This window comes from Spermophilus citellus (genome assembly GCF_964194105.1).
Source record: "Spermophilus citellus genome assembly, chromosome: 2".
NCBI classification, from domain to species: domain Eukaryota; kingdom Metazoa; phylum Chordata; class Mammalia; order Rodentia; family Sciuridae; genus Spermophilus; species Spermophilus citellus.
In genome coordinates this window covers 40,074,518-40,100,199 of record NC_138183.1, presented here as the reverse complement: position 1 = coordinate 40,100,199, position 25,682 = coordinate 40,074,518, and the positions used below count along the sequence as shown (strand labels likewise).

The window sequence follows — 25,682 nt, the reverse complement described above, 5'->3', positions numbered from 1 at the left end:
AGTGTCTACTTGTTTTCTAGACTCCAACTATCACTTCCACCTGAGATAAGGTCCCTATTATGTACTTAGAACTTGTTGTAATTTGTAATGTTATATTTACAAATATATTGTCTTAAATCAACAATCTATTATAAGTCCCACAAAGTTAGGAGATATATATGCTTTGCTCTACCACTAAAATCTAATCAGACCCTGCCACACAGCAGACATTCCAATTTCCAATGAAGAATGAATGGAGTAGAGTAAGGCAAATTGAAGGCTCAATTTAGATTTAATTCAAGTTCTACTGTTCTCTAGCAATCTTACATTAGGCTAGATGTAGAGCAGTTTTATCTTCTCTAAAACAAGATAAAAAATAACACAAAGTTTGGTTAAAAGCTTTTTTTGTTTCTCTAATAAGCTAAATCCTCCAAAACTGCATTCTGCTGAAGACGGAAAGCAAGATACTCAAAATCAGATTAAGTAACTGAAATAATCATTGAATCTGAGACATCTATAAATGCTGATCATCTATTTTCACCAATTTGACTCCAATAATATATATACACACACACATATTTTACTATTGCATAGGAAAACTCCTGAATTCTTGTTTTAAATGTTACTATTTTATTTTCTTTTGTTGAATACACGTTTTACTGGCAGTCCAGATAAACAAGTATATAAAGGATACTAAATTTTCCTTTTGGCAGAAGTCAAGATAAACTGTAGATTAAAATGCTTCAATTCAGCCTGAAGAAATGTTTTGAATCATACAAATTTTAAGAGGAAAAATAAAGACTGTCCAAAGGGACTCTCCTAGCTTATAACACATTTCCAGAATAACTTTCAAAAAAAAAAATTCAAAAATACTCATTGACTACCTTAAAAATATGTCAATACCATATGGCTTTATGAAATAATTTCTAAAATTTACACTTTTTATTTAAAAAGGATCCAAAGTTTTAAATAAACCACTAGCAATATCATTTTCTTTACTTAAAAGTGCTTATCTCTGAGGGTGGGACATACATACTTTTTGAACAAATTATGATTTTTACAAATTAACACACACACAAAAAAAAATCACTTAAAATATTTTAAAGGGGAAGAATTTTCACCAAAAGTCATCTTTAAATAGACTGTAATAGATAACAATGTTCCTTTCTATACCATCAAAATCCTCAATGAGATGCTTTGGCAGTTTTAAGACATCAATCTCTATGGAGAGACAATGACATTAATGATGTCCGTGGAGATGGCAATTGCCTTGATGGCTCAGTTTGAATAGATACAACACTACTGGGCTGGTTTTCCAAATCAGAGGCAAAGGTGCTCTCTTCTCTTACATCAAGAGTTTGTTCAACTGAAGTTGGCTGGGGCGGAATATTATCCACAGTCTTATTGGCATTATTCAAGTTGTTGGTAAGTGTGGTGATATCACACTCCTTGTCCAGGACACCAAATTCATCTTCTATTGTGACTACGTCTTTAGTTTCAAATGGTTCCAAGGAAGGAGCCAAAAACTCATTTTGTAACGGGTCTTGAGGACAATTATTGTCACATTCTTCCATATCTGCCTTCACTTCAGAATCTTTATCACTATCACTGTCAATAGTAATAACAACTGGGGAACGTGAAATATTATCTCCGTGATGTTTCCTATGCTTCTTCTTATGTTTCTTCTTTTTCTTTTTATGATGTTTAGTTGTATCGGTAGCTTTCCCTTCATAGACTATCTCTACACTTAAGCTCCGGGTTCTTCTTTTTCTTTTCTTGGGTTTTGTTTCTCTCTCTGATGATCGGCTGTCTGAAAAGCTGTCACTCTCATTTTTGTAATTTCCATCCAATTTTGATGAAGATTTTTGGTAATGACTGTCCTTTACTTTAGAAGCAAAGTCACGAGATGGTTGAGCAACTTCATTAGTACCCTCCAAATGCCGTGTTTTATATTTTCGTTTCCCTCCAGGCTTTTCGTTTCTCACCCGGTCAGGCCCTGTAGATGCAGTCCTTGACCTATTACTAGAAAGGCTCCTCGATCTGTGCCTTTCATAATAATAATACTTCCTTTCACTGTGATTATTCTTTTTCCTAGCATTTGTTCTTTCAGAAAAGGACTGAATTCTAAATTCTGGACTTGAAGATTGTCTAGAATAATGGGCTCTGGACAGAGTCCTCCTTCTGTAAGACGATTCATAACCGTCCCTGTCTTTGTTTCTACTGTAATATGTATACTCCCACTTATATCTGCTTCCATAATTATTTCTTAAATAATAGCGATCTCTATTTCTGCTCCGTGATCTTCTTTTGCCATGATCACTGCTACGAGATCTTGATCTGCTTGTGCTTTCACTACTTAGAGAAAGAGTTTGGCTTCTTCTTGACCAACTGCTATCTCTAGTTCTTGATCTCTTTTTGTCTCTTCTTCCTCTAGGTCTGCTACTCTCCCTGCTTCTGGATCGTTTGCTCTTCATTCTTTTCTTCCCATGATGCCTTCTATGAGTCCTCTGATCGTGCCCACTTCTACTCTGGGAACGAGAATCCGAACTTCTGGATCTTCCCCTCTTTCTGTGTCTATGGTTATACGGGGAATATACTCTGTCTCCTCTCATAGATGAGCTCAGGTCTCTAGGAGATGACAATGATGTAGATCGTTTCTCTTCCTTCCTTGATTTGATTCTTGTACCAGAATCACAATGACCTTTATTCATTTGCTCATCTTTTCCAAGAATAGAGCGTGGAGATGAACATCTACTAACATCACTATCACCAGTACTGTAAGAGTGCTCTTGTTCTTGTGTCTTCCCTGTTTCTATTTTCTCATAAGAGCCTAACTCCTCGGAATCTGAGGACAGTTCAACAAGTTCTGGCGTCCTCTCAGCTAGTGGTTTAACAAACCCAACAATGACACAATTATCTGAAGAAGAATCACTGTCATTATTTAGGTCTTCATTGGTTTGTACTCCTTGTATCTGAGACGTGGCTCCTTCTGTGATAAGTTCTTCATCTGAACTGTCAGAAGTATTTAAAAGGGAAGACATGGCAACATGTACCTGCTCTGAGCTTGAGTAAGATGGTCCTGGAGTTTCATCATCCCAAGGTGCCTGACTAACAGTGGCTACATTAATATCCAGCTCTTGGGTCTCAGTCTCATCTGGAGATATTGTTATGACTGAAGAATCAGAATGGCTACCTTCTTCATATGATGGAGCAGGGCAATCATAATTAGCATGTTGGTCAAAAGCTGCCATGTTAAAAGGAGATCGAGCAAAACTGATAAACTCATGTATAAAATGCTCAGTTCGATTAAGTAAAAATGGTCTTAAATCAGACACAAATGCCTGACTCTCCAAGTCATAGCGAGTAACATTACTCATGATGATGTGCTGGACAATATTGACTAAAGATCCATGAGCTCCAAAAAGAACTGTAAGTTCACGTTTTAACCAAGGGACTAACCTGTGAAGACAAGCTGGATTCCTACGGAAAAATTCAGCTGAAATATCCCTATAGCGGCCACCATCTTCTATATTTCTAACTCGAGCACCAGCGCGATAGAGAGTTCGTCTAAAATTAATAATATCTTGTTCTTGAATTTTCCGCAAAGGCCTTTCATCTGCAGTAGACTGCCTCAATGAAATCTGTCTCATAAATTGAGGAATTTCAACACCTCTAGGTCTTGATGAAATGCCTAACCCTTCAAACAGCACTCCACTATCTGGTGGAGTAGTTGTTCTTCTATTCATGGTACTACTAGGTGAATAAACAGAAGCATTTCTTTCCCTTGTCATTGTTGTACGGTAGCGAAATCGTCGAACTTCAGGGGTGGCAAAAGAACCATTATATGAAGGTCTTAGGACATACTCCTTGAAGTCATCTTCTGCCCTCACAGAATGAAAAATAGAATCAAAGGGCTGTTTACATAGTGGACATTCAGCTTTGTTTTTTGACCACTCCTGAACACAGCGAAAACAGAACTTGTGTAAGCATCGATCTAAGTAAGACACATTATCAAATCTATCCAAGCATATAGGACACTTAGAATCAGGAGATGCATCAGCTGGTACTGTCTGTTGCAATTTGCTAGTGCCAGCTTTAGGTGAAAAGTTGTCCATTTTAAATTCTTTAGCAGCTGATGCCATTATCTGTAAAAGGGAAAGAAATATATCAGTAACCAGATAAAGAGTAATGACTACAAAATCTGAACAAAAACAAAAATAAAAACCTTGGAACATACTTCATGAAAACACTCGAGAGGCTTATTTTTATTTTACTATAAGGAGGCATTGTAGCATAATAATATAGTGCTTAAAGCACAAGCCCTGAAAAGTCAGATTTCCAGGATTGAATCCTGTGGCATACTATCAAGTGTTACTATCTCTATGTTTTAATATCATCTGTAGGTCAGTGACAACAGAATTTGCCTCATGGGTTTGTAAAGATGTAAAAGGCCATCAGAAAGGGGGCCTGGTACATAATAAGTGCTCAAAAATACTATGTAACATTTTATTATTCTTTTAAAAAATAAATTGAGAAATAGTTGACATGTATGAAAAGTACAAGAGAAAATATAACAAGTGTTCATGTATCTATTATTCAGATTTAACAACTAACATGTTTTAAAACATCCCTTCCCCTCTTATCCTTCTCTCTGGAAAATAAAAGCAAAACCACCACAGCCTTAAGCTTATTTCATTTTTATGCACAGTTTTATGGCTTTCATATACACATGCCCCTAATATTATATACTACCCATTTATTTTATTTGTGGTAATACTGTATATGTACTTTTTAAAGACAGCTTTAGTGAGCTAATTTAAATAAAATTTATCTATTTAAACTAATTCTATGATTTTCAGTGAAAGATTCACTGAAACAATCTTTTAGTAAGGATTAAGTGAAATAAATATTAAAAACACTCAAGGGCAGTGCCTGGCTCATAGTAACTGCTCAGTAAACATCAGCTGCAGTTATTATACTATCATTACTATTTTGACACTTTTGTTACTACACTATTATGTTCAGTTAATCACTGATTCCTTTCTAAGAACCCTTCCTTAGCCTTTTTTTAACCCCAAAGTCAAACCACCACAAAGTATCTTGAAATCATGTTTTCAGTCCCCTTTCCTATTATCTTTGCCCACAGGGATCATAAGGATCTTAAAGATTTGTTTTCTTTAAATTCATCAGTTTATATCAATAAGTTACAAAATAAATTTGCCAGTCTGAAATCTAACATGCATTAATTCTGAACTTGCTATCTATAAATCTTATTTTGCTAAATTCTGCACTTATTATTTTGCATATATTAAATATTAATTTCTTCATGTTTCCCTAGGCCTATTATTCATATTCTTCTGCTCCTCTATCATAGCAAGTTCCATCACTAGCCAAAGGTGCAATTTTCTAAATAATAAAAACTCATTGCCCCTAACAACTATAAAAAAGAAAAACCTTACAACACTTGTATTAGTGAAAAATTCCACCATGTTTTTCAAATTAAATTTGCTCATTTAGGGCATCTTTGTTTTCCCAGAACCATAACTTAAAAGGTAATCAATTAATAATGAATAAATGTTCCTTCAAGGGTTCAAAGACATCTAATCTTCTATTTTCTGGATTGGAAATACAAAAATCCCTGTTTTTCATTATTTACCAGGTCTGGAAAAACAATTATATATACGTAATACTAATTGCGTTTGTCCATTTGTTTTTTTTATTTGTGGTACTGGGGACCCAGGGTCTCACTACACTAGTTAAGTGCTCAACTACTAAGCTATATCCCCAACCCTTTTCAATATTATTTGTATTCTAAACTTTTTACTGCATACATTTCTCAGCATCTCCTTCTACTTATAATGCTTTTTTAATCCACCTATTGTGGAGAGGGGGCATAAAAACATGCAGGATCCAGGGATAGTGTGTATGGCTTAGAGGGAAGGAATGGGCAAAAATAGGAAGGGAACTGAAGGGGTTATCAGATGACCTGGACTAAAGACCAGGTTTCACCTAAAACTAGTTCTGTAAAACAAAGAAATTCACATTAACTCTATATTTTAATTTTACCCTCTGGGTAAGGGGATTATTATATTTGGAAAAAAAGGCTGGTGAATTTCTAATCAATACATTTTAACTTAATTTGTTTCTTTGGAGGGTAGAATTTTAGTATTTACTGAACATTTCTTGTTCACATAAAAACTGCTACCCTGGCTGGGAGGGTGGTGCAAGCCTTTAATCCCAGTGGCTCGGGAGGCTGAGGCAGAAGGATCAAGGAGGACCCGGAATTCAAAGCCAGCCAACAAAAGCAAGGTGCTAAAGCAACTCAATGAGACCCTGCCTCTAAATAAAATACAAAAAAGAGCTGGAGAAATTAGCTCAGTGGTTGAGTGCCATTGAGTTCAATCCCTTGTTACCCTCCACCCTCCAAAAAATATGGTACCCAGAATAAATTAAAGGACATTATTTTTTATTAATTTTTAGCTGTAGTTGGACACAATATCTTTATTTTAGTTATTTATTTTCTTTATGTGGTGCTGAGGATCGAACCCAGTGCCTGGCATCTACTAGGCAAGTACTCTACCACTGAGTCACAACCCCAGCCTGGACATTAATATTAAACTTGAAATTCAAATAGAACAAAATCTTTAAAAGTTTGATTTTTTAAAAAACAAAATCTTAAGTCTTTTCTTCTCTAGTTTTTATAAGCCTATCAACCACTTTGACAGCATATGACTAAAGACAGACCAACAACATCCTCCACAATAAGTAAAAAGAGTAACTTAGAGTTCTCGTATTTCTACACAGGAATATCTTTAGCTACAAGGAATGGTATTTGTCAGAAATTATGATAAATGAAGCAGATCAAATATGTCATATTTGAATCATTTCAAATCTGCTGATAATTACCTCTTCCAAATTATCACTGAAGTTAAAATGTTTGTTAAAACAAATCATATATGACCCAAGAATTCCACATCTAGATATTTACCCAAGATAAATAACACATGTCCAAATATTTGCATGTGAATATTCACTGCACCTTAGTCATAATAGTTCACAGGTGGAAAGTAAACTGTCCATCAACTGGATTAGATTAATAAAATGTGGTTTATATATAAAATGGATTATTTGGCAATAAAAAGAAATACTGATACATGTTACAAAATGGATGAACCTTTTTTTTATGTCAAATGAAAAAAATAATCAGCCACAAAAAACCCACATAAGGTATGATATCATTTATATGAAATGTCCAGAATAGGGAAATCTAAAGTGAATGAATGCTGGTAATGAGGTTTCTTTCTGGCATAGTGAAAACTTTCTACAATTAGATTATGATGATAGTTGCACAACTCTAAATAAACTAAAAACTACTGAATTACATGAATAGGCAAAGCTTATGATGGAATATAAGTTATAGCTCAACAAAGGTGTTTAAAAAATAAAATTAAGGCATAAAATTGGTATGGCTAGGACACTGGGAAGTTTGCAGGAGAGATTCTAGATTTAGGTTGTAAAGATGGACCTAATGGTAAACACACTTAGGGCTATAGGTTGAAAAAACACCTGTTTCTCTAGCACTTTATGAATTAGGAATGCAAATTAATTTCCCCATAGAGGAGATTACTCAGTTCTTCTGATCCCACTTCTTCAAAAGCCTCCCAAATCCAAAATAAAGTTCTCATCTTGAGGATGAACTGATTAAGCCAAACCTTTCCTTTATCAAATCTTTAAATCTGTTTGCTGGTTCTAACAAGGATAAGAACTCTTTATATTATAATTTGGGGGAATTAAAGGTAAATCAACAGGCATGAGTTATCTAAGGAAAACAGATAGAGGAAATAGAGAATTGAGAGGCTAGAATCTAAAGAAGGTCATAGATGTGCTATGAAAATGAAATAAAACTGCTCTGCAAAATTATATTTTATAAAGCCAGACTTTCTATAAAGTCATCTTCTATAGCATTCCTTAAATTATCACTGGATATAAAACTTACTAATCTGATTACATTTGAATAATTAATGTTAATCCTAAAGCACTTGTCAATGTTGAAAATCAAACCACTTCTTACTTGTATGACATGGAGAAAGTTATTTCTCAAACCCTAAATTATAAACCTAATTTCTCAATTCTAAAATGGCAAAGTAACAGCAACCTTTTCAAACTCACTTGAAAAGGTGGTTGTGTGAAGGGATATATTTCCTGTAACACTCAGCACAACTCTTGATACACAGAAAGAACCCAACACTGTTCCCCTATGTCATGTGAAAATAAAAGTTAATTTTGGTAACTGATAAGTGCTCAGAGGACAGTCTATAATAATTAAAGAATAAGATTCACAGGTAGATGAACTAGAAAGACATCCAAAATATTAAAAACAATCTCAGTCCTACTCATTACTTAAAAAAAAATCTCTGCACCTTTCTGAACTGCATTGTAATCACCAATTTCAAAAGGGTATACAAAATTATACAATTTACTGATCACATCTTACCAAATTTCATTTCAATTCCAGCAATAAAAAAGAAATGCTTGAGAAACCTTTCCCCTCTAAAGCACTCATTCCAGATAAGCACGGTTGTCTGTGGCCAACAGCAGAGGTTTGGATTTCATGTAATAAAAACAAAGGCCCTCCAAAACAAAAAAGCCTCACCATTATTAGCTTAAGTCCTGGGGAGCTGCTTCTAATTTGTCTTAAATAACTAGGTATATTACCTACTATAAATTCTATTCATTTTTCCTCTGAAATCATTGTGCACCTCATCTCAGCACTGTTCTCTTCTAGTCTGCGAATGAGGAAAGCTGCAACTAACTGGATTGTTGATGAAATCACAGGCAGACAAGCCCAGCCCAGAATGTGTACCACTGCACAGACAACTCCAATAGTCACCCTGATAGTGGCTTCCTTAGGTTAAGAACTGCCGCTGGTGAGGATGGAACATAGCATCATGTGTTATTACATAACCACCACGAACTAAAACAGTTATTCCCATTATACAGACGTGTTCTGCGGTTTGGGGACTTGGCCAAGGTCACACTCCCTATCAGCGGCAAAGCCACGATTCAGACTCAGCGGTTGTTTGTTTTTTCCCCCGAGTCCAAGCTCTTTCCAGTACACCGCTAAGCTCGCGCCCCTCGGGAGCGCTAGTTGGAAACGCAACCCTCACCCGCCCACCCGCACCAATCCACAGGTGCGCAGCAGGAGCCGCCTGCTAGGACCCTTTACCCTGCTGAGGCCCAGACGGCCTAAGGGGCCCGAGGCCGCAACCCCTCGTGCAAGGGCCTCGCTCCAGTGGGGAGCGCCAGCTCGCCCAGCACTTCCGACCCCGGCGCCTCATTGTTCCCGATCTGGCTCACCTCGGAAGATGCCGGCGCAGGCCCGGCTGCAGCGCTGGAGGCAAGCTCCCCACGGCCGAGGAGGCTAGGTCGGTGACGGCAAGATCCACGAAGGCGTACCCGGCGACTTCTCCGCCTACCCTCCGGTGCGGGAGTAGGCGGGGGCGCTTCACCCTCCTCGCGAGACAGCGGAGACCCTGGCGGCTGCTGCGACCCCTGTGACGTAAAACGCTCATCACCAAAAGCAGCTTGGGGGCGGGACAGAAAGCGAGACCCACTCCCCCAAACCCCGGCGCGTCAAAACACAGCAGCAGCTTTCGTAACGCATGCGCAGTAGACAAGCGCCGGCACTGAGGGCGGGGTTTAACGCATTAGGCCCAAGACACCGCCCTTCCCCCCCTGGCTCAGTTCCCCTGGGTTGAGCAACAAGACCCTCTGAGGCACAGATCTGTGTCACACGATTGATAAATCACTCGAGGTTACTGGGTCACACAATAAATATTCTCTCCCAGCTTACCCAAAACGCACAATAACTAAATAACATTCAAACTCCACCAAACTCTGGGAGAAGTTACTAAATGATCTCTACCATGTATAAAGGAACTAGTGTTCCACCTCAGATAGGAAGTTAACACCGGAATTCGAGTGAGATCCACAACCACAGCCCAACCAGCATTCTTAAAAGTCTTCAGAGGGCTCGATCTGTGGTTTGAGGAAAAATACTTACCCAAACTCTTCCCCAAACAACGTTTTTCTTTCAAAGAACCGATTTTCCCTTTCCCACTCCCCAAAATCTGGCTTAAAATCCTGTTAAAATGGTATCTAAACTATACTGTGAAAGAACGTCTGAGCTAAGGCGGCCCACTGCCAAATTCTACCACTCCGGCCTCAAACGCCACCGTCCCCAACATTCTAGAACTGAACTTAAGACTCGGTCTCGCGAGCCAAACTGCCGTACTTTGGGCCTAAGAGCTCACACAAGATGTGGTTCTAAGCTCATAACAAACGTTCAACAAACACTTGTTGATTGGTTTGCACATTATGCCTGGTAACACCACATATTTCTTAGAAATACCATTTACATCAACAAGCTTGTGCATTCTCAATAACTATCTCAGAGGGTTCAGTTAACAAAGAGGCCCAGCAATTCATCTGTTAAATAAAATGGTGGTATTTCTGTTTGTGTCAAAGAACAACACACGACCTTCTATATTATGTGGTAACAAAGGGGAAACGTTAATTCTTCCAGCGTAGACACCGATGTAACATGAAAACATGGATTACTTCTCAAACTTTTAAACGCGCACAATGGCACATTTTTCTAAGTCACTACTGCACTACATCTGTAAAGGAAATCAGTTGCGGCATGCCTATCTCTGGCAGCAGAAAAGCAATTTTAAACAGATTTTTCTCCTTTATTTCACCCCCCCTCGCTGAAAGGCGGGCTAACACCGGTCACGTGACCGCGCCCAACTCCGGGCGGAAGAGGACCGCTGGGCCCTTAGGAAGCGCTCCAAGATGCGCGTGGGCGGGCGTTCGCGCCCGGTTGTAAGATGGCTGCTGCCGCCCAGCAGCCACCGCCCCGGAGGTTTCTTTAGAGCCTGAGGCTTCCGCGCATTCCCGCTTACGACCGCCGCCTCCTTACCATGAAGCCAGTGAGTCGCCGCACCCTGGACTGGATTTATTCAGTGGTAGGTCCAGTGTCTGGCGGGGCCCTACAACGTCGACTTCCTGGGCCCGCGGGAGGAAGGCCCCCTAATTCTTCAGCGCTCAGAAACTCTAAAACCCATTCCTGAATTAAGCGTCTCACTCCCTCAACTCGACTCCGCCCCTTCCTGGAGGACACGCTCTTCCGCTTCTTACGTAAGAGCTGCTGGGTGTACTCGCCTAGAACTCCCATTTATTAGATTGTTACTGTAATTCCCGTTTTCACCTGGAACGTGGTAACTTGACGGGAGCGGGAGTACCACGCTCATTTATATAAATATTTTGCTTCTTTTACTTCCTCTTTTTTTTTGTTTTTTGTTTTAGTTGCTGCTTGCAGTCGTTTTACTCTCCTGGGGATATGTCATCTATGCCTCAACAGTAGCTGCTCAACGACAGCTAAGGAAAGAATACCCAGACAAAATCTTCCGGATGAATGAAAACTTGTAGTTCTTTTGGATTTAATTATCTGCAATACAATTCTTTTCTTCATGCTTATCTGACACCCATGTAGATTTAAAAGTAAAATCCACACTTCCCAGATTTATTTTTGTATAGTTCTTTATAATAAGCACAAACAGGATAATTTTTCAAATAGATCTTATAGCTTTTGAGTGTCAGACCAGAGATTGTCAGGATGGGCAAGGGTGCGACATCTGCATTCGAGGGGAGAAATAAAGAATGTCCATGCACTTCTGCCTTTTTCAATGCTTTATTCACTCAAATCATTCAATTTCACTCTGTAGATTCTTAAGAAAATGACAGTCTTTAATGCTGGGTACTGCAATAGACATATAATCAAAGCAAACAATTCTAAGTTAATTCTAAGCACTGCAAACATATGTAATCGTGACAGACTTATTAAAGACATTCCCCCTGCATGCTAAGCTTAAAGTCTCAAGCCTTAGGGCGTAAGTCCAGCAGATGCACACTCAGACTGCAGTGATCAGGTCAGGAACCTCTAAAGTCTTCTCCTGGGGTGAAGCTGACAGCTGGTTGAGAGGATCTTAAGAAGTCAACATTCTCACCAGGGTCAAGATGTGGCTGTAGAATTTGAGAGCAGTGAGGACCATGCAGAAGATCAGGCAGATAAGGGTTGGGATGTCTGAGTCCTCATCAGGTTCTCTGGCATGTAGGCATCAGTGTCGCCTGGCTGAATGTCTGTACATTTGCTCCATCATTTATACTAAATTTTGGGGCTTTTGCTCGTCTTTTGAGTCCCAATCGGCTGATACCAGGTTTCTCAGTGACTTTTTCATTCCAGTGTCAGAACATACAATTTGGTGGTTCCCATCCAATTGACTCTTATCAGGGTGAAGACAAATGATAGTGACTTAACTTTGAGTTTTATCAGGGTTGTGGAAAGTGACTTGTCTTTATCAGGCTATGCCTGATGACAATATTGGAGGGCTCTGTAGGCTGGTGCCTGGTGGGACTGTAGGTTTTTTTAAAATGGAATTGCTTAGGCTAAGGCCATCCTTACTGAGATAGAATGAGAAGTTTTTCAATCTAGTTTCTAAAATACTTAATTAAAAATACTCTAGGGGCTGGGTTTGTAGCTCAGTAGCAGAGCTCTTGCTTTTAGCACATGTGAGGCACTGGGTTCCATCCTTAGCACCACATAAAAATAAAACGGCATGCTGTCCATCTACAACTACAAAATTTTTTTTTAATCTGAAAAACAAAAGTGTGGAATTTGTCTTTATATTTTCTTATTGCAATATTTTACTCTGTTGCATACCCTCAACAAAACTGGAGTAAAGACTATGTAATGGGGGAAAATCAGTGACTAATTATTTCTACATCCTGTTTCTCAAGTCAAAATGGCCAGAAAAAGTAGGTGGAGGCCCAGATTACTTTTTGGCATTTCTGGGTTTTACTTATTGTTAAAATTATTCAAAGAATCACAAGTTGTACAATGTTTTATAAGAAATATGACGATACTTTTCTGAGAATAAACTTTATTAGTTACTTTTCCAGGAAGTATATTCAGTAAATATAACAATAGGAACAAACTTGGGCTCATAAACCTTTGAAAGTTTTAAGTAGTCATCAGTGATGTTGATCAGGATATTCTTTCATTGGTGGAATTACTTCTCCAGTCTCCAGAATTGTATCACCCTGGGAAAACGAAGAAGCATTTATTAGAAAAATCTAAAGTCTGCAGAAGTGGTAGTTTTATTCTAGTCTATGTTCAGACCTTGCATGGAACAATTAGCATTCACATTATCTGGTCAAAGAGCACAGGCTTTGAAGTGAGAACCAAGTATAAAGAATCTTGGACCCTCCGTTAACAAGCTGTATAATTTTCAGCAAATTACTTAAGCTTCAATCTCAGGCATATGTTTTAGATAACAGATTCTCTGTCAGTCTGACAGTTCCCAAGTGACTGAGTAGAGTAGAATTGTCCCATTCCTCACTCCCACCCTGCCATTTCCTGAATTGGTGCTGCTCAGAACTGTCATCTGATGAAGAAACAATCTAGTTTTATATTTAAGCCACATATGTTTTGATTACAATTTGTTACCACAGTAGCGCAAAAAATTGGGGCCTTGAGGTCATTTAATGCTGCTATAATGAAAGTCAAGCCACAGTGCCCTGGTTTGGCCATTTGGTGCCAAAGGCACAGGCACTCAAAGCTAAAAAGATGGAAACAAAAGGCAAGGGCAAATTACTTAGCAAAACATCTCCTATAATAACTTGGAAGCAAAGTGCCTAATGAACTTGAGGTTCTAGGAGAACTTCTTTTCAGAAAAAAGAATATATATATATATGTATTTGAATACTACTGGCTGCCTTGGGCATGTACTTCAAGAAACATGGGCTTGGGAAAGAAGTGGATGATTTGAGAGGAGAAATAAAAGGAAAGAATCTAAAAATTCAGGATCTTGTAGTACTAGAAAATCAAATTGCTTTGGAATTCCTAAATAGTAATGGTTAACAGATTTTGAGCAACAGATGTCATTAAAACTTAGGAAGCAGAGAGATTCAGTCCCATGGCAAAGACCAGAGTGAAGTGAAAATAGCCTTTGAACCATTCTATTTCAGATGACCTCCATATAGAAGCAAACAGATGAGATCTACCAGGTATTTTTCTATGCTTGCTGAATGTTAAGGGAAATGGATGGCCAAAGATGCCAAACATACAGACTACAGAAGCCTATGAATGTTTGAAAATAAAACCACCTCTGGCACTCAACCTGTGAGCAGGAGGCATATTTTAAAGGCTCTACAACTGCTAAGGAGGGTGTGCTTCCCAATATCCATTTACAGATGGTCTAGGTTGATAATAAAGAACCCCATGGTTAAAGCTAGGGACCAGGAAAAACAAGGAACAAAGGTGTTCCATCTAGAAGACAAAATCAGTACCTATTCAAGTAACTTTGCACACAGAGGAGCATTTGAATACTAAGATTTCAGAACCGCCACACCCAGTGACTGCTGTGCTACCCACAATCTACCACTGAACAATGGGTGTGGTTAGGGCAAGAAAGAGATATTTGCCTTTTGGGTTCACTGATCCTCAAATCAAGAAAAATCACATCTGAACCTGACAGATACTTCTGAGAATTATCTGAAGATCATGAATTTGTGCTGGCTACCATGATGGAATAGGACTTTGGGATTTCTCCCTAGGAACTGAGTATGCTCTATATATATGTGGAGAAGAAAGTAAAAAACTATCTGATGACTGCAAGTACAGACTATGGCAAAGATTCCACCATGTATGAGAGGGAAATGGCAAAAAAAGAAAAAAAATTAAAAACCACATAGACACTCGGGACAATGGGAATTCTTTCTGGCCAATAGGATTTGAGAAGTAATGTAAGCTACTTCCAAACTTTTACTTTAAAAATCATCCCCTTAGACATCCAGTGCTCTCTTCCCCTACCACAATCTTGGACATCTCTTTTCCAGAGGCAGAGCTATAAGACTCTGCGGTGGATTTCCTGATCCACACTCATTTGTGATGACAAGAAATAAACTTGTTTTGTTAAGCCAAAGATTTACAAGATTGCTACTGCCTATCCTATTCTAAAACATGTACAAATAAGCAGTCTTCAAGTTCTCAAAAAGGGAGATTCTTAGGGAGTCAACAGTATAGACACAGTAAAAAAACCACAGCAAAGGGAAGAAAAACAAATCCCCAAAATAAAGAAATGCTACAGAATCACTGATGTGGTCTTCTGAACACAGCTCACCTTTTGAATAGAAATGACAAAATAAAAAATGAGCAAACATATGAATATAAGAATAAATATAACTTACCCAACTGATGAAAGCAGCAAGATATTTTACTATTTTGAAACAACATAGGCCCTAACACACATCAAATATGCATAAGAAAGTAAAAGAAGAAATCCTCTTCTTTTCTAAAGCAAAGTTACAACTAGGACAGTTAGCCAATTGTGGTGGTTTTCCCTTAAATTCCCTTGATATAATAGATAATGATTTATTATGAAATACATCAATGAATTTTGAGTTTCATGATTAGATTTTACAGTTAATGATAGTTTATTCATTATCTGTTGACTAGAAATGGACATGAACATAACATGTATTATTTTCCTATACTAAACAATAACCTCACCAACAGCTAATAAAAATACCAGCTGACCAGTGAGTAGTCTTTTATGTTGAATTAACTCATTTTAGAAAATTCTTCCCTTTTTTGGTGGTATTGGAGAATCAAATCCAGGGAATTACACATGCTAGGCAAGCACTCTACCACTGAGCTACATTCTCTAGCCCCTAAAATGACTTATTTTAAATTAGTAAGCCTTACATATTAATAGCATAAATTTAAAGCACATTAATGGATTTTAAATTCACAGAGAGCTTCAGGTCAAACCTTGAAAATGAGGCCAAAAAAAAACCAAGAAAATTAGAGTTTGAAAAAAATAGAAATGCAGTTACTGTCACTGTGCTCAGATGCCTGCTCAGCCTTGTGCCCTAAGTCCCTCATCCAACATGAAACAGTACCAGTGAAAATCTGTTGATACCTTCAACTCACTTTAGGAAGATGAGGTCATAAAACGAGTGTTGAAAATTAGTGTGTCCGCTTCCCATTTTCAATTGTAGTTGCTACCTCATACTAATTTAAAACACACACACACACACACACACACACACACACAGAGAGAGAGAGAGAGAGAGAGAGAGAGAGAGAACACACTTAAAACTGACAGAGGAAAAGAACATTTTAGTCTAATGATCACTGGAAGTGGGGCACAGATAATGACTAAAAGAAAATTCAGAGTTTAAGAGTTTAGAGACTTACTGGGAAGATTCTGGGCTTCCTTTCAACAATGGCATATGGTTTTTTCTGTAATGAAAGTAACTGTTAATTATGGTGTTGAGTTTGTTTGAAAAATAAAATAAATCATATCCAAAGCTTTAACTTAAGCCCCAAACTTTCATAGAACTCTAGACTCATATATACATCCAACTTTTTATTCAACATCTCTATTTGGCTATCAATAGGCATCTCAAATTCAACCAGTCCCAACCATTAACTTCCCCATCTCCAAACTGTCCCACCCCATGTTCCCTATCTTAGTAAATGACACTTCTCATTCCAAAGACCAACAGACTTGACCCCTCAGCAAATCCTGTTGGTTTACCTTGATAATGTACCTTATATCCAATTGCTTCTCATCATTTCTAGTAATACCACCCTGATCAAACTTCTATTATTTTTTTCACCTGGACTATTTCAATAGCACCTATTAACCTTTCTGCTTCCACTATGTATCCTCTACAATGCAGGCAGAGCAGAGTGACACTTTTAAGATGTACCATATCTCTGCTCAAAGTTTCATAATTCTTAGAGAAAAATTCAAAGTCATTTCTGTGATCTCTGAGACTCGACATGACCCAGCCCTTGGCTACCTGTCTGATCTCTTACCACTCATCTCCCTCCCTCACTGTACTGTAGCCTCAGTGGCTCCCTAGCTATTAGTCCAATCAGTCAAACCTGCTTATGCCTCAGAGCCTTATACTTATTGCTTATTCTACCTGAAATGTTCTCCTACATATCTGCTTGGCCCATGACCTTATTTCATTTATTTCTTTTCAAATATCACTTTCTCAAATTAAAACACTGGCCCTGTTTTTTTTTTGTTGTTGTTGTTTGTACTGGGGATTGAACCCAGGCCTCATGCATGCTAGGAAAGCACTCTACCAATGAGTTATATTCCCCCTCCTCCTCCTCTCCCCCATCATTCTCTAATCTTTTACCCTGCTTAATTTTTATTATAGAGATTTGATCACCTTCTCTAGCTTTCATTACATACCTCTTTGTTCATGTATTTACTGCCAGTCTCCAAAATGGGAATAAGCATTTAGTGGGGGCAGGTATGTTCACTGCTGTATCCCTGTGTTTAAAACAGTGCCTTGCTGGGCACAGTGGCACAGGCCTCTAATCCCAAGGCTTAGGAGGCTGAGGCAGGAGGATCTCAAGTTCAAAGCTAGCCTCAGCAACTTAGGGAGGCCCTGTCTCTAAATAAATATTAAAAAAAAAAAGGGGGGGCTGGGAATGTGGCTCGGTGGTTGAGCACCTCTGTATTCAATCCCTAGTACCAAAATAATAAATAAATAAGTTTGTTAATTAATTAATAATAAATACAACAGTGCCTTGCACACAGGAGGTGCTAAGTAACTGTTGAATAAATGTACTTACAAATCATGTACATCTGTACAAGATACACCACCAGACTATTTAAAGGTCATTGGCATACATAGGCCATGGATATAAGACATGAGGAACTAGAGTATGAAAGAATACATGTGAAGACTAAAATCTTTTTTAAGAACTGTGGCCAAAGTCAAGAAGACATTGAAATTTCCTCAGAGAGATGTAGAATTCAGGTAGGCAGCAAAAAAATTAGCTGAAGAAAACTGGTTACAATCTTATTGAAGACACAGACCCGTGCTTACCCAAATCAAGAGAAAGAATAAGGTGAATGGCCTTGGGACCTCTATTGGCACAAAACGATTAATTAAATGTCTAACACTGGCTAAGGAAAAATCACCTGAAAGTGTTAATCCCTCAGATAAGCAAGCATATTAATGTACTGTATTATCAACCTAGTAATTGCAGCTTGTTAAATTTGTTTCTCCTAGAGGATAAGATCTTTTAAATCCTAAATTTAATTATAGATATATAAAGTAAATTAACCCAAAGTATAAATAGATAAATGTCAACTTTTAAAAGTTCTGAAAACATGGGACAATCCATATAATATCCTTTTGATTAGTGAGTGTGCTTGTGTAAGATAATGTGGCTATTAAAAGATTTAACAGATTAGGTTTAGGATTCTAATTAAAATGTATAATTGATTTAGACTTGTGATCATAAATTTTTAAAAATTTGTCTCTTAGGGTTATGAATTTACCCTATAAATACTTAAAAATAAAATTGAATATATAAAATCTATAAAAGCATTTAAAGCCTATAAGAGAATTTGATGTTTACTTGTAAGTGGAATTGTTTTAAGAGAGTTCAACACCAATTAATCCAAAGATGGTGAGAACAAAGAAAGCAGACTGTTCTTATTTTATTAGCTGTATAAATAATTTAACAGAATTTTAAAAATGGATTTTACAAGAATTAAGAAAAAATAGATTTTTAAAATTTAAAACTAACTAATATTAGATTATATTCCTAGTAACTGTAACCAGTTCTTTCTGTATATAAAATCCACTTTTGGATATTAGAAAAACATCATAAAGGGGCTAGGGTTGTAGCTCAGCAGTAGAGTGCTCGCCTCACATGTGCGAGGCCCTGGGTTCAATCCTCAGCACCGTATAAAAATAAATAAATAAGATAAAGATATTGTGTTCAACTACAATTAAAAAACAAATATTTAAAAAATCATAAAGAAATATCTTTCTCTTCTAGGGTCTTACATGCTAAAGTAGTAAAAAAGTAAATAAAATAGAAATATAATGATATGAAATGGTCTATAGATTTATAGGTAAACATAAAAACATTTTAAAACCCTTCAACAATAGAAATATAAACTATTATCTGACCTGTGAAGATATAAATTGTTATCTCCCTTTATTGGTTGCATAAAGATTTTATGTTGGTTTTACCAGACCCAAATAATCTCACATTTTAACACATAAAACAGACCATGTCCACTTGGATATCTCCAAAAATTGCTATGGCAGAACACGATCCTAAACAAATTAACTTGCTTCCTATCACCAGAAAGCACTCTCTTCTAGATTCTCCACTTAAACTCCAAGGCTAGAAATTTTACAGTCATAAAGGACATAACTTTGCCTTTATACTTAACCCAGTCAGCTGGTAAACTTCAGATGTTTTTTTCTTCAAAAATGTCTCCTGGCTTCACTTTTCTTTTTTCATTCCTGCTGTCTTCACACTAACCAGATTCCTATCACTTTACCATCTACTAAACTGCAACAGCCTCCACTTGATGTACCTGATGTCAGACTTTCCTCCCTTCAATTCACCCTAGATATCAATGTTTTTTCTTACGTTCATCAAGTCACTCTCCCATTTAAAAATGGAGAGCTTCCCAAAGCCTAACACATACAAATCAACTTCTTCTGCCAAGTTTTTTAAGACCTCCCATGAATTGATCACAGCCTACCAAATCAACAGAAACCTTCCATTCTAGTCATCTTCTCAGTCTTGGGAACATTTTCATGCTCATTACTGACTCCATATCTTTCCTTCTACCTGGAATAACTTTTCTCCTCCATACTCTTACCTAAATCATATGTACTGTCTAACATCATACACATTTAAAGTCAGGAATTTACTCTTGTATTTTTTTTCTTCAGCAATAAAGAAAGAGGACGTACTAAGCACTCTATATTATTTATCAAGGAACATAAATTCCTTAGTGAAAAGAACAAAGATGACATCATCAATCAAAGAGTCTACAAAATCAACAGAAAACAAATCATGTTAAGAGATGATTTTTGGAGAACTCAAACATTTCCTTATTTATTTCACACCTCTTTCAACAGGCTAAGAGAAAGCAAATCTCAACAAGATTATATATAACTTGTTAGGCAGACCCTAACTTTTGTTTTGATTTTATTCTGAAATAACTTTAAACTTATGAAAAGTTGCAAGATTGACAAAAATAAATTTTTTCTTGAATAATTTTTTTTTTGGGGGGGTGCAAGGGATTGAACTCAGGGGCACTCAACCATTGAACCACATCCCCAACCATTTTTGTATTTTTTATTTATAGACAGAGTCTTACTGAGTTGCTTAGTGCCTCGCTGTTGCTGAGGCTGGCTTTAAACTTGAGATACTCCCAAGCAGCTGGGATTACAGGAATGAGCCACAGCAATGGGCTTCTTGAATCACTTTATAGTAAATTGCCTGACTGGTTAGTAACTCTATTATACATTTCCTACAGGCAATATTCTTAAAATAATTACAATACAGCCATCAAATCAGGAAATTGACATTAATACATCACTTCATCTATTTGATTTAAAGAACCCACCCAATTTCAATTATTGTTTCAATAATTATTTGGACTTCTCAGAAAACCCCTTACATGACTTGTTCTCCACTGATTGTGTAGACTCTTTAAAATTCTGACTGCCAATGTCACCTTTGTTCTTTTGACTAAGGAGATTATGCCCATTAATCAAGAATTCCATTTAGTTGGCAGTCTCTCTTTAGTCTTCTTCAGTCTGGAACAATTTTTAAGATATTCATGAGACCAGATATTCAAGGTCTCATGACCTAGACACTTTTGAAGGAAACAAGCAATAAATATGCAGAAAAGTCCCTCAATATGGGTTTTTTGTTTCCTCCTGAGTGAATTCAGATTATGCACTTCTGGTAAAAATATCCCAAATTCATGCTGTTTTCTTCTATCACATCCTTTCAAGAATTACATAATTTCAGTTTGTCCCATTACTGACAACATTAAGGTATTGCCTGCCAGATTTCATCACTACAAAGTTATTCTTTTTTCCTTTATAACAAATAAGTATTTTGAGGATTAAGGTTAATTTTAACATAGTAATTAAATATTACTATGATTATTCTCAAATGGTGACTTTTCTATCATTTCTCATCCATTTATTATTTAGCAATCTATTGCAAAAAGTTTTTCTTTTCTACCATTAAGTAATTTATTTATATGAGTATGAACTCACAGATTTTCATTTTATTTATTCAGATGATTCTATTATTATTTATTTTTTGATGTTCAAAAATCCAGGGTCCTTTCAACCTGACTCAGTGTCTTTTTCATATATCCCTATTATTCTTTGAGCACTTCTTTACTTTCTGACCCATTTTGTACTCTCTGCTCTGGCCCTGGAATCAGCCATTTCTCCAAGAAGCTCTACAGCTTTTCAACTGGGAAATGCATTTAGAAAATATGACCTGGTTGGTAGGCATCCTAATAACTAAGGGGCCTTAGTTAGGCCTTCTCAGTAGACAGAGCTAGGAAATGAAAACACACAGGCATACACACCTTTATATCCAATATTTATTTCTATATCTATTTAAGGATACATAGTAAAAGTGGTGAGTTCATACCAATATTTCCAATTCTCTCCTTTCATATATGTAAATTCTTTTTCCAACAGTGAGAATCATGAGTTCTAGTATCATCAATATGTTTACTTATTTGATCAATCATCCTAGGGGTAACAAATCTACTGTTACCACTACCATACCCCCAATATTATAACCTCAAATCATTGGGTTCCTCATCTTACTCTGGGTTGCCACTTCCATCACTGCCTCATACCACCTTTCCTCCAGATGTCCTCCTTCCTCTACTAAGTTCCACTTCCTACAACAGATTGTTCCCACTGCTGCTCCCCAAAGAGCTGTGCTCAGCCTTCTCCCCTACAATCCACTTAGGATCTAACCCCTCACTCAGTTACAAGAATGCCCTCCCCACTGTTTGTGTTCCAGCATTCCACACACCACAGCCACTGTTGCTCCCCCTTCCGTGCCATTCCAGAAATTACATCCCCCCTCATCTCGCCTTGATCCAATACAATGCACCTGATTGTGCTATCCCTATCCTTTAAAATATGGCAACTGGCTCCATTCAATCAGTCCATATAAGATCTTTCACTTAACAAGTTCAAGCTTTTGGCTATCCTGGTTTCTAAAGAAAGAGAATTATGAAAAATCAGACAAAAATGAAGGAAATGAAAACGGGATCATGACAAAGATAACCTTTGCCTATTTTGAATTTTACATGAGATCTATGCTCAAAACATTCTATTATTTTATTTCTTCTCCAGCTCAGGATTCTCATTATATACTAGTATCATTAGGTCAGTCACATTCTAATCATTTAAACACTATTTCTACCAGGAAATGGATTTTTAAGTTGTAGACTACTCTACACATACCCCACACATACCTCATCATACTGGGGATTGAACCCAGAGGATTTCTACCACTAAGCATACACCCAGCCATTTTATTTTGAGATGAGGTCTTAATAAATTGCCCCAGCTGGCCTTGGACTTGCGATTCTGCTTCAGCCTCCAGAATTGCTGGGATTATAGGCTTTTATCACTGTGCCCTCCTAAAGACTAATTTTTTTTTGAAAAATCATACTTAATTACTTATAATCTTCATTAAACCTTTTAATTAAAAGGATTCAAAGTACTTCAAAATCAGCTATTAAGTGGCAGATTATTTCCACTATATAAATAGGGAGTACAGCATACCCACATAAGAGTCTGTTTTGCATAATATTAAAAATAAATTCTGAAAAGCACATGCTTAAAACATACTTACAGACACATGATATTTGACGTAATAATGAACAATCCAGGTGGGTATAAGTACACAAGTAACAGCAAAGATACTGGTCCTGTATACCTTATAGATCTGAGGAGAAAAAAAAAAATTTACAAAATAAACACATATCCCATTTTATGTTTGTGGTTAAAAAAATAAAACAAAAAACAAAAATTGCTATAACAATGTCATGACTATTATACAAATCTCTAACTGGAGCGTATTTTATTATAGTCTGCTGCTAATCTTACTCAAATATTTTTACTAAATGTAGGCCTGCTATAGGATTATGAACAGAGTCCAGATCAAATAAGGCTTAAGACAAATAGCATTTTACAAGACTATAATAAGACATTTATAGATTTGTTTTTTAAAGATTTCTAAAAACATTATAAGCTTGTTAAAGATAAATCAGGGCGTAAATAATGAAAGAATAAGTTTAATGGATTTAGCCCGAGTTATCAACCTACAGAATTTTTCAAGTAAAGTCATCTCTCTAATCTATCAATTTTAGTACTGACAATCAATATTACTTGCATTATTCTAGGAGAAAGGCAAAACAGTACACCAGTGCTGGAAAAAGAACATTTTACATACTGAGATAGGGGTATTCCAAACTCACTGTGAGATGCCTTCTGACATACCGTTGTAAAACAAAGACAAAAGAGAACTGAACTCAGTTATTTGATGGCAGCCAGTTTGACTGAAACACACCTATCCTTTCAAGGAAAGGACAATCTAGAGTCTAAGTATTATAACACTTATAACTATAGAAGAAATGATCCACTCAAAGTAAGCAGAGATGGAATTCAACAAATGATTATTTACTTTCTTAAATCACTGGCTGATGGGTGAGATATCACCTTTCAACTAGTGACTGCTAAAATCAATATGGAATACTTCGAAGGTATGAATTAAACAGTTTAATTTTACCACTATAAATATATCACTTTCTCAGAAAAATTTACACCAATTCTGTTGCACTAAACTTTGTAGTACAGTAAGATGGTAGATACATGTAGATTTCAACAACTCCTTCAATTAGCTCTGTGACCACAGGCAAATCATTGAATTTTTGTAGGCCTCAGTTTCCTCATATTAAAAAGAGGATTAGGAACAGTTTCTATCCGATAGGAGTAAAGAAAAAAAGGGAACATATGTAAAAACAATCAAAAGCAAAAAAACCCTCAGCAGACTGCTAGGCACACACATAGCAAGCACCCAATGTTGCTTACAAGCATTATTACTATTATTTAGCCAGTGCTGCACCTAACTGAAAGCAATTCCGACAAAATATTTTAAAGACTTCTAAAAATATCACATTGATATGGCTTAACAAATCCAAGACTTCAAGAAAATACCCAAGCATCCTGAAAATAAAGACCATTCTTTAAATGAGTAATTTTCTGCCTAGCGAAGTCCAGGAATATAATAACAATAAACGGTGTGTTAGAAGTACATAACTGTGGTTTAGAAAGGGGGCTTGCAAATATGACTCACTAAGCGTACCAACAAGACCTTGCCTTTGTACAATCATATATGGCTGTACTACTAGCCCGGGGGTCATTGTGCCTTCTGGTAGTTGGGTACAGTGTTTGTCTCTATAACCTCAACTTTAAAAGGCAGACAAGTACGCTCAAATACTAAAATCGCAGAACCTTCATGTCCGTCCTTGGTTGTCATTCCGAGAGATTTCTACCGTCCAAAGAACCACACGTGCAGCGTCCTATAAAAACCTGATTCGCCGCCTCCTCACTACACTAGACAGCCGAAGGGCGCGATTCTCCCAAGGCTATACCCGTGCTTCCTGCCCAAACCTCTGGAGGAGCGCCCAGGCTAAACCTGAGACTTCACACCCGGTTCTCTCTTGGGGAACTACTGGGACTCGCTGGCTCAGAACAGTGTCAGTCCTCCGTGTGGCCGCTGCGGGCTATGCTTAGAGGGACGGGGAGGTCCGTAACTCACCACATTCTTCCAAGGGGCCCTATCCTGCAAAAACTTATTCCAGAATGCCTCCATAGGCCACATCCTCTGGGCAGGTAGGACAGGCTCCCGGGGGCTCAGCTCCTGGTCCTTCAGCCATCGCCGCCTCAGCTCTCGCAACTGCTGGAGCCGCAGTTTTTCATCCGGCGTGTACCCCGTCATGTCGCCACGGGTAGTAAAGCAAAGGGACGCAGCGCGCCCCCGAAACAGGGTCTTGTCCCGCGCGCTCCCGCTCCTCAGAGCGACCTTGCGAGGACGCCTGGGAAGGGCGCGCGGTTTTGACGTCACAACCTGGTCCCGCCTCTGCAGTAGCGCCAAATTCCTCTGAAGGAAAGCAGCGTGTGCGCATGCGCGCGAGGGGCTGGTCCCTAAGTTTTGCATTAGAGTGGACGGGCCCAGCAGAGACGATGAGAGGTCAGAGGAAGAACAACTAGTGTCCCGCGAGCTGGAAAGATGAGCGTTATGTGTTTCACTGAATGTCTGTCCAGATGCAAAATTCTGGGCTTTTCTCTCCTACCTTGGAGAACTCCTTTCTCCATGACCTAGGGAGTCATCAGATAGTTACACCAAGTTCAACTCCCAGCCATAAAAGTAACTGGTAAAGGGACCTTGGACTGCTGTCTGACTGTTCCTCCATCTGCACAGCGGGAAGCAAAAAGAGTAACTTAATATCTGGCAGGATTTTATAGGTGCCTCTGATCCAGCAATCCCATTGTAAGACTGTCCCAAAGATGTGGTAAAAATATGAAAAGATGAGCATGAGCACTTACTGTAGCACGATTTATGATAGTACGATACAAGAAGTTATTCCCCAGATTCCTTGATAGCGGACTGTTTGAATAAAATTGTGCCACGAGGTTATAAAGTGCTGCTACTGTCAGTGGTCAAAAGTATTAAAGAA

The 25,682-nt window shown here is 37.7% G+C and overlaps 3 protein-coding genes across 5 annotated transcripts; 1 reads left to right on the top strand and 2 right to left on the bottom strand.

Moving 5' to 3' along the window:
* Positions 1-496: 496 nt before the first annotated feature.
* Positions 497-11,099, bottom strand: TOPORS (TOP1 binding arginine/serine rich protein, E3 ubiquitin ligase). Its single transcript, XM_081280979.1, has 3 exons — positions 10,961-11,099; positions 9,337-9,531; positions 497-4,124 (listed from the first exon to the last, which is right to left on the bottom strand). The coding sequence occupies exons 1-3, from the start codon at positions 10,961-10,963 to the stop codon at positions 1,194-1,196; spliced, it is 3,129 nt and encodes a 1,042-aa protein (XP_081137105.1). The 5' UTR covers positions 10,964-11,099; the 3' UTR covers positions 497-1,193.
* SMIM27 (small integral membrane protein 27) lies at positions 10,825-11,709 on the top strand. Of its 2 annotated transcripts, none has more exons than XM_081280982.1 (2): positions 10,825-11,006; positions 11,347-11,709. In XM_081280982.1, the coding sequence occupies exons 1-2, from the start codon at positions 10,962-10,964 to the stop codon at positions 11,467-11,469; spliced, it is 168 nt and encodes a 55-aa protein (XP_081137108.1). In that variant the 5' UTR covers positions 10,825-10,961; the 3' UTR covers positions 11,470-11,709. The 2 variants fall into 2 exon arrangements, 1 of the variants encoding a protein (XP_081137108.1); XR_014020502.1 differs by lacking the exon at positions 10,825-11,006 and adding an exon at positions 11,039-11,178.
* A 1,254-nt stretch (positions 11,710-12,963) lies between these two features.
* Positions 12,964-25,068, bottom strand: NDUFB6 (NADH:ubiquinone oxidoreductase subunit B6). Of its 2 annotated transcripts, XM_081280981.1 has the most exons (5): positions 24,764-25,068; positions 22,796-22,888; positions 16,301-16,345; positions 16,034-16,114; positions 12,964-13,140 (listed from the first exon to the last, which is right to left on the bottom strand). In XM_081280981.1, the coding sequence occupies exons 1-4, from the start codon at positions 24,941-24,943 to the stop codon at positions 16,070-16,072; spliced, it is 363 nt and encodes a 120-aa protein (XP_081137107.1). In that variant the 5' UTR covers positions 24,944-25,068; the 3' UTR covers positions 12,964-13,140; positions 16,034-16,069. The 2 variants fall into 2 exon arrangements, with proteins under 2 accessions (XP_081137107.1, XP_081137106.1); XM_081280980.1 differs by lacking the exon at positions 16,034-16,114 and having other exon boundaries at positions 24,764-25,067.
* Positions 25,069-25,682: the final 614 nt, after the last annotated feature.

Coding starts and splice junctions, on each gene's coding strand:
- SMIM27 (XM_081280982.1), top strand. CDS start 10,962: ATGAAGCCAGTGAGTCGCCGCACCCTGGACTGGATTTATTCAGTG. Junction 11,007..11,346: donor TGGACTGGATTTATTCAGTG/GTAGGTCCAGTG, acceptor TTTTTGTTTTAG/TTGCTGCTTGCAGTCGTTTT.
- TOPORS (XM_081280979.1), bottom strand. Junction 4,125..9,336: donor CTGCGCCGGCATCTTCCGAG/GTGAGCCAGATC, acceptor TCCCTTTTACAG/ATAATGGCATCAGCTGCTAA.
- NDUFB6 (XM_081280980.1), bottom strand. CDS start 24,943: ATGACGGGGTACACGCCGGATGAAAAACTGCGGCTCCAGCAGTTGCGA. Junction 22,889..24,763: donor GGGCCCCTTGGAAGAATGTG/GTGAGTTACGGA, acceptor TTTTCTCCTCAG/ATCTATAAGGTATACAGGAC. Junction 16,346..22,795: donor ACGTCAAATATCATGTGTCT/GTAAGTATGTTT, acceptor CTTTCATTACAG/AAAAAACCATATGCCATTGT.